We start from the raw sequence: 8,627 nt of genomic DNA, 5'->3' as shown, positions 1-8,627 counted from the left end.
AATTATCCACATCCTCCATCCCGTCCCTGTCACCTTCCATTTGTTTTTCACCCTTCAAAGGCAGAGCACTCATTAAAGACTCCCTCTGAAGACAAAACCAGCATAGTAGCAACTTGCAAACCATTAGGCCACCTAAACGTATCCCCTTTCTTATGCGCTTCCTTGCTGGAAATTGGGTCAGCACCAGAACAGGCTCCTTCTTGTGTGCATTAAGAAAAGTGTGTCCAGCAGGTCTAGGAAGGTTCTCCTCCCTCTTTATTCTGCCCTCGTGAGACCACACCTGGAATACTGTGTCCAGTTTTGGGCTCCCCAATTCAGGAGAGACAGAGACCTACTGGAGAGAGTCCAGTGGAGAGCTACGAGGGTGATTAAGGGACTTGAACATCTCTCCTATGAAGAGAGACTGAGAGAATTGGGGCTGTTTAGTCTTGAAAGGAGATGGCTGAGAGGGGACCTTATTAACGTACACAAATATCTGAGGGGTGGGTGTCAAAGGGATGAAGACAATCTCTTTTCAGTGGTGCCCAGTAATAGAACAATAAATAATGGATTTAAGTTAGAACATAGGAAGTTCAACCTCAACATGAGGAGAAACTTCTTCACTGGGAGGGTGACAGAGCACTGGCACAGGCTGCCCAGAGAGGATGTGGAGTCTCCTTCTCTGGAGACCTTCAAAACCTGACTGAACACGTTCCTCTGTGGCTGCCCTAGGGGATCCTGCTCTGGCAGGGGGGCTGGACTAGATGATCTTTCAAGGTCCCTTCCAACCCCTGACATTCTGTGATTCTATGATTCTTTTTTCTCGTGTAATGCCCAACCCTGTAAATTCACTCTAAGAGACAACTTGAAAGGTCACAAGTTTTCACTTCAGGCGTAGGGTGATCAGAGGTAGGAAACACAGCCAGACTCACCCGTGGGAAGGTGCACAATCCTCACAGCGCTATCAGTTTTGTTCACGTGTTGCCCTCCTGCTCCTTTTGCCCTGAATGTATCTACACGCAAATCTTTGGGATCCACTTTAACATCGACCTAGAACAAAAGAAAACATTTGAATGCCAACGATCTGGTTTTGTTTATTATGTGTGTAAATTGCTGGTTTAAGTGAGAACCGTCGTTATCAGTGAGCTCTCAGGAAGACTAGCCAACACACTCACTCATTGGAATTCAAAGCAGGCTGTCCTTGATTTAACAGAGAAGGACGCCAACAATTTAAATGAAACCAGAAAAATCAAAAGGACCTGCAGAATCACATTATTATGCAACACTGAATATTTTCTTGGACGCAGTCCCTGCTTTAATACACCGCATAATTTTAAAATGGCTTACTCAGAGCAGCCAGCTGTGCGAGTGTTGGGGCTGGAATACTCATTGAAGCGATCACTGACTTACACGCCCTTTCAGGCAAAAGCAAATCTCTGCAAAGCTCCTTTGGATGACCCATTTAAATGTGTAAGGTACAGAGGTGAGAACTATCGCCTTCCAGAGTCAAAGAATTTGTGGTTCACTTGCTGGGACTTGCACAAAGCACTCGGGCACCAGTAAAATCCTGAAATGGTAATGTGGTTTTAAATAACACGTGCTCCAGTGCCAAAATGGGTGAGCGGGAATGCACTGCCTTACTCCCCCAACTAACAGCCAGTTTACCTCCTCTGGCTGAGGGAGGACAATAACTGACATCGTCCCTGTGTGAATCCGCTGCATTCTCGAGGACAATCCCGTCTCAGGGATTCGCTGGACTCGATGCGTCCCTCCTTCATATTTCAGATGCCTGTAGACATCATCTCCCGAAATATGAGCAGCAGCATGATGCAACCCACCTAGAGAGACAAACAACGCGTGACGAAAACAGCACAGAAACGTTGCTTTTCATTTCACGTTCTTGGTGGGACGTCTGAAGAACTACGGTACCTATCTCAGCTGGCACATAGTTCATGACGTCAAAGGTCCAGCGCTTATAGTCTGCATAGTTCCGGTACATCTCAAACATTTCTTTAGTGAACTGTTGGCAGATGTCTCCTAAAAATACAAAGGCACGACAACATAAATAGCCGGTCGGAAAACAGCAGCTACCAGTTTTTAGATTTAGCTGCAGCTCTAACCACAGTCATTAGACAGATTAATACTCTTCCTCAGAAAGCATTACTTTATACCACTAAAGTATAAAAAGGGATTAAGAGTAACCCATAAGAGGTTTAATAAAGTTGGACGGAGGTTTGAAGTAATCTTTACTGTGGGGACTTTGCTGACCTCCAGTTGTTCTGCCAGCTGTCACTTCTAATATGACAGGACTTCTATCATATTTTTCCTTTGGCACTAGAAGCTGGAAAAGCTGAAAGGAAAAAAAAGAAGGATATCATTATCTCCTTCATGACACTGTATCTCCTCTTAATCAAATTTACAGCCAACCTTCACAATTGCCACAGCTTGAGCGCACACAACCGCTGATTTCTTGGGGCAAACTAGTAAGTGGGACTGAAAACTGTCCAATGGCCACTGCAACTCAGTGCAGTCGGTGTGGGAATGGGATATGCTGGTGCAAAGCCAGGTGTGACTTCAGTCCCAGCTACCTAGGAACAAAAAGTTATTAGCTATAACTCCGCCAATCTTTACATTAACCTTATTTTTCACCAAGTCCCATTGCACATTATTTCAGTCTGAATGTTGAAATGAGCCTGAACATGGAGCTCTCCACTGAACCATTTTAGCTTCTCTGGTTATAATTAATTTCCCCCCTCACAGGGCGCTGTTGGCTGAAGAGAAAATGAAAGACTGCAAGCTCCCATCTGAGATCTCTCAGGAATGCATGCTCCACTGCCACAAACAGTTAATAGGATGTCATGTCAGGTCTCAATAGCACAGACTCACCATTTTTTTAATCCCCTTCAGCATCAGCAGAGAGACAACCAAGCAAGCAAAAAATGACTAAAATAATAAGCTTCTAAGACATGATTGTCAGTAAGAAGCTTACTAATAATTAATGTTCTTTTCAGGAGAATACAGAAGCTGGACTTCTGTTTCATTAAACAAGTGTCAGAGTCCATTGGTAAGATCACAAAGGAAGGTTTTTCTGACATTTTTATTTACAAAGCTGTATCATTTTACCTCAGGCTCACCTTTCTGCACAGCATGTTGGTTTTTTTATCCAGGGTTTCCTTCTCTTCTAAGGCAAGCTCTAGAAGTTGTTTCTCATCTCTGCTGTCTAGCTCTAAATTCCAACAACAGGAATAGATGTCAGCCACTCTTACCTAGCTCAAAGCACACTGTAACACAGCCATCCAGAGACATGCATTGCAGCGTACAGAGGCCTGCAGTTGCATTTTGCCAGCGTGAAAAAACAAGTAAGACCAGCCCGAGACAGGGCACATATTACTAACTAAACAATCACATTTTTCAGGTGTGCTGGACGGAGCAGTGGATGTCTTACCTCTTAATTTCTACCTTACAGCTCCAAGTCTGCATCAAACAGATGTCAGTCCCACCTGACAGTTACTCACTCTCAGTTATACTGACGGTTGTCACCGAGATTGACAGTTCAGGGGCAAATCCACAAACGGATTTGACAAAATAAGTCAAAAATACAGGTCCAAGACAAGAAGTCCCTCAGTTTTCCCTATCACAGTTTTTCATGCAACAAAGTTTTTTCTTTCTAGGCTTGCCCAGAAGCCTCCACGTATTATAGGCTGGACTTGATGAATAGGCTGGACTTGATGAATAGGCTGGACTTGATGATCCCAGAGGTCTTTCCCAGCCTCAATAATTCTGATTCTGTGATTCAACAATTTGTAAGCAACTCATTAAGGTGAGCATTACAAATAACAGCACGATGATTAGAACAAGATTTATAACCTTCTCTCTCCTCTTACTCAAGAGATCACTGAGATGTTGCAGTTATGGATGCAAATCATCGGGATGTGGGAGACCTCGCTTGGACTCTTTGCTTAAGGAGATTCCCTTCCCCTCTCTTCAGCACGTGAGACCACAGCCTGGAGTACCATGTCTGGTTTTGAGCTCCCCAGTGCAAGAAAGGCATGGAATCACTGGAGTGAGTCCAGCTGAGAACCACCAAGGCGATCAAGGGTTGGAGCAAACGACGTGTGAGAAGAGGCTGAGAAAACTGTGGTTGTTTGGCCTTAGGAAAAGCAGGGGGAGGAGAGGTTTTATTGTTGTGTACAACTACCTAACAGAAAGACATCAAAAAGATGGAGACAGATTCAGTATATCACGATAAAAGGAGACATAAGACAGAATATCGGAAATTCTGATCAGGCATTAGAAAAGCTATTTTCACCATAAGGATGGTCAGACATGGGAACGGGGGCTCAGAGAGGCTGTAGGATCTCAACCCTTGCATATATTCCAAACTCAACTGGACAAGGCCCTGGGCAACTTTTCCAACAGGTCCTGCCTTCAGCAGAACATCAGACCAAATAAATGACCTTCAGAGGTCCTCTTCAAACTAAATTATTCTACTATTCTGTGGTAAGACTGTTCTTTCCCACATGTTAGAGCTTACTATCAAACTAGGAAACATTCTCAGGTAAAGCCAGCAGAAGCTCCAAACCTTTTCTGCTGTGGGAGTGTCATGGGGCTGAGTCTGGTGGGGTAGACTCGTGAGAAACTTCAAGAGCCTCCCCCACTCCCAGGTAAGAGTCAGACCTACCTCTGGCCAGGGCCAGGCCAATCAGCGCCTCTGCCATCAAGGTATTTAAGAGGTGACTCCATTATGCTATCTCTTTTTTGGTTTCGTCTTGTTTTGAGATGTCTTGTCTTAAATGTTGGGGAGGTTTTTTCTGTTGGAGGAGGGGAAGGTGAGAGGAGAACAAAGGAAAGTTGCCGTGAGAAGACAGAGGGGGAGAAGAGTCCCAGAGGAGAAGGAGAAGGCTGCCGGAGCAGGACCCTTCCCTGAAGCCCCGTGGTGGCTGAGATGGGAAGGAGGTGATTGCCTGCCAGCTGGGGGGACTGATGGTGGCAAGAACATCCAGGATGCATCGGTACATGCAGAGCCCCATGTGAGAGAGACTGAGTATCAGCAGGGGACGTGCCCAAAGTGATCTGTGGCCCTGAGGGACTCACAAGGAGGAAGAGGGTTGCCTCCTGTGAGGTGGACGCCACGCGGCATGAAGGAGAGACTGTGAGGAGCGCTCTTTCTCCAGGAGGAGCTGCCATGGACCATAAGTAACGGCCAGATGGACTGCACGCCCCAACCTCTGCCCCCTTGCACTGATAGGGGGGAGAAGGCAGCTGGGAAGATGGAGGCGGGAGGGGAGGTGAAGTGTATTTAAGATCAGGCTGTATGTACTGATGTATCCTTCTTACTATCCTACTTAGTAAATAGTGGTGGTGAGTTAAATCTATGCTTTTCTACTCCAAGTCTCTCTAGTTCTTTACCCGTCATCTTAAAAGGTAGATTATTGCCCTCCTTATCCTGAATCTCAAATCCTTGAGCCTTTTCAGTTGAATTTTCTCCCTCCACATCACTGTGAAAATGGGGGTGGGGCGAGGAGTGAGCTGGAGACCACGTGTGTTTTTTCCTAGTCGGGCTTGAACCATGACAGGGAGCTTCAGTTTACAATAGTTAACGGCGCAGATCAGTTCAAGTTAGATTATACACCAAGTAGAAATTTGGAAAACAGTCGGAGTCAAGCAGAAAACCTGTCACTGCCAAAACAGGAAGCCCTCTCTCCTTTTCATCTTTCTTCCCCTTCTACCAGCTGAGGAGGCTCTTAAATAAAAGATCAACACCTGAACTTGGCATCCCCTGTACATAAGGCAAGAACTGTATAAATTTGCCTACCAGTACGTCACAACTCCAACCCAGAGCTGGTACCGAGTCAAAGGCTTCGACCTGGTCCAAGAAGCATGATTACTGACTAGTCAAACAGCATCAAATTAACCACTGTCAGCAGAGATGAAAGAATGGTCTGGGGGTGACTAATAAGCTTAAGGTTCAAAGGATCAGCGTCCCATTCCTACCTCCCTGCAAACCTGACCTTTAAGAATTCATGTCATCTACCCCGTGACTCACATCACCCATGGCAAACTGGGAAATATTATTTTCAGCTTCACCGAGTGTTGCGAATATGAAATCCTACAGTAATTTTGAGGAATTCAGGTACTACAGAGGTCAGTTAGGGAGCTAAATGAAAAATAAAGAGCAGTCAAACGAAGGGAACATCTGTATTTTAACTTGGCCACACGATAAACAGTACAGATAGAATAATTTGGCCCACTTAATTAACTTCTTGGCTACAGCTTTCTTTTCTCTTCCTTCCTTTCAACTGGAACTCACTCCATTCATCCACATCAAAAACTATGGAATTAATTAGAAAAATCCTTCATTATGTTTACTTGATTCAAATATAGCCTTTTTATGTATGAATTTTACAGTGTTTTCCTAATACGTTCTAATTTCTTCCAAGAACATTTATTTTTTTGCGTCCTTCCACACCTTCATTCCTCTTCCTCTTTTCCTAGTGAAGAGAAACTGAGAGGGTTGGGGATTAAAACATTTTCAATAACCACCATATTTTCTAAACCACCCTATTTTCTAAACTACCATTTATTTCTAAAATGAAATAATACAAATGTTTTCTATCTTTCTAAACAAGTTAAATTTTACCAGCTTTATATCAATATGGCTTTTACTGTTTTGTCAACAACCCTTGTTTCTCTTTGAAAAGCACCATGAACTTTCATGCCTCTTCATTTACTCTGCTGCTCAAAATGTTGCACCTTTACTTGTTTTGTCAATTCTTTTACTCCCTGTGTGCTTTTTTATTCTGAAATAGTATCAAAAACACTGACAATTTTTTAAATTCTTTTTTATCCCAACCTCCAGAGTACTACTGAAAAGCAGCAGCTTCTTGGACAACCATCGATTTTTACTCCTTGAAGGATTCCCCAAACATTTAAGAAAAATGTTACATTTTGCCATTTGAATTGGAAGCTGACAATTCAGAGCCTAATGGAAAGTTCATGTAATTTGCTCAGTAAGTATCAATCACAGAATCACAGAATTGTTGAGGCTGGAAAAGACCTCTGAAATCATCAACTCCAGCCTATGACTGGCTAGAAGAAATCTCTTTTTAAATAATATAAGTGAAGTCTGTATCTATGAAAACTATTTATTAGGCTTGCTAGATTTTTTCACACTGCTCTCAGTTTGATCAAAAAACAACCCTAAAGCAAACATTTCCAAACTATTTCTGCCAGATGGATAGCCCTGAAATTCCAGAGGATCCCTAATCTTTTAAACTGGCTGCATTCCAACCTCAAATCAAAGTGAGGTGAGATGAAAAACGGAAGGATGTTGCTGGATGCTTCACTTATTTAAAAGCTTTCCTCAAAGGCTGGGCAACAAAGTTTATCGGCAAGCAAAGCTCCCATTTTGAAACAAGTCGGTAGATGTGTTCTCCTTACCTCTGCACATAGCTTCCAACTCCTGAACTTCTCTTTCAGCCTCTTTGACTTCTCGAAATGCAGCTGCAATGGGGGATAGATCGGCACATCTTCTCCTCAGCGTTCTTTGCTCAAAGTCATTTGCTGAGTCGGCATTTAACAGACGACTAACTTGCTGATATTCCTTGCTTAGAGTCTCCAGATACTTCTGCACAGCCTCATGCTTCCACAGCGCTCGAGAATCCCGATGGTTTTTCCTGTGCCGGCTGTTAATAAGAGGAGTGAGTCTTGCAGTGTCCAATAAAGATTTTGGCCTCCAAAATCCACAGCTGTGCAGTCCCACCACATAACCTGTCTTCTTTCCAACAGGAGGGAGAAGAAAGCTGTGAAGCTGACTTTGACAGTGGCAATTAACAAGCAGGTTCTTGAAAAGACAAGCACTCTGGAAGGGTTTCATTTTGCTTCTTATTTTTCCACCGCTTGAAATTAAAAGTAGACAGTACCCAGGCCAGTATTATTACCTAGAAAAAGAGAGCATTCTATTAAAAAAATTAAAAACAACCAACCACAAGAACTGTATCAAGCCCAAATCCTGTCCTTGATTACAGTAACACAAATGCAACTGTCATGAACTAAACCATTCCTCTTTCAGTTCTGATTTAAATCAGAAACTCTTATCAGTACTGTTGTATTGCCTGAGAGTTGGAAAAGGTCTCTTCCCTTACCTCCTCGAACAGTTTATCTGTGCCATGGGAAAGCTACTGTAGAGGCAGCTTTACAGACAACAGCTTCATTTTGCCGTATGTCCCATTGGAAAAATCCAACCAGTTCATATCTTACTGGTGAAAGAATTATCTTGCTGAGAGAAAATGGATCTTTACTAAAAGTACAGAATTCTACACAAAGAATGTATGAAGCATGTAGAATTATGTGTGAAATTACAGCCACCACTTTGGCAGGGGAACATTAGTAACGTCGAGCTGACCTTGCAGCAGATCAACAGGACTGCAATACACCTGCAAAGCATTTCTCACCCCTCTGTATTATGTAAGACATGGGAATAGTGCTTTATGTCTCCTTTGTACTCCCTCCCACGATATATTTACATATACATGACAAAATATTTACGATCCAAAAAAAAACGAGCAAGAAGCTGGTACCCTGAAATACAACCCCTGTATTTTTTGGAGACACTTGGCCTACAGTTTTGCAGGACACAGGATTCCACC

General features: G+C 43.3%; 1 protein-coding gene across 1 annotated transcript in view; it reads right to left on the bottom strand.

Moving 5' to 3' along the window:
- The window catches only part of MTRF1 (mitochondrial translational release factor 1), a 12,872-nt gene extending 5,002 nt beyond the window's left edge, over positions 1 to 7,870 (bottom strand). The window contains exons 1-6 of the mRNA XM_009865399.1: positions 7,420 to 7,870; positions 3,114 to 3,205; positions 2,248 to 2,329; positions 1,909 to 2,016; positions 1,645 to 1,817; positions 912 to 1,029 (exon numbers count right to left, since the gene is read on the bottom strand). Coding sequence (XP_009863701.1) covers positions 912 to 1,029; positions 1,645 to 1,817; positions 1,909 to 2,016; positions 2,248 to 2,329; positions 3,114 to 3,205; positions 7,420 to 7,855 — 1,009 coding nt within the window. The 5' untranslated portion in view covers positions 7,856 to 7,870. The remainder of the gene's footprint in view (positions 1 to 911; positions 1,030 to 1,644; positions 1,818 to 1,908; positions 2,017 to 2,247; positions 2,330 to 3,113; positions 3,206 to 7,419) is intronic.
- Between the last annotated feature and the right edge of the window lie 757 nt (positions 7,871 to 8,627).

The sequence above is a fragment of the Apaloderma vittatum genome, unplaced genomic scaffold (genome assembly GCF_000703405.1).
Source record: "Apaloderma vittatum isolate BGI_N311 unplaced genomic scaffold, ASM70340v1 scaffold16792, whole genome shotgun sequence".
NCBI classification, from domain to species: Eukaryota; Metazoa; Chordata; class Aves; order Trogoniformes; family Trogonidae; genus Apaloderma; species Apaloderma vittatum.
The sequence above is the reverse complement of the archived record's forward strand: the minus strand, read 5'-3'. Positions and strand labels throughout refer to the sequence as shown.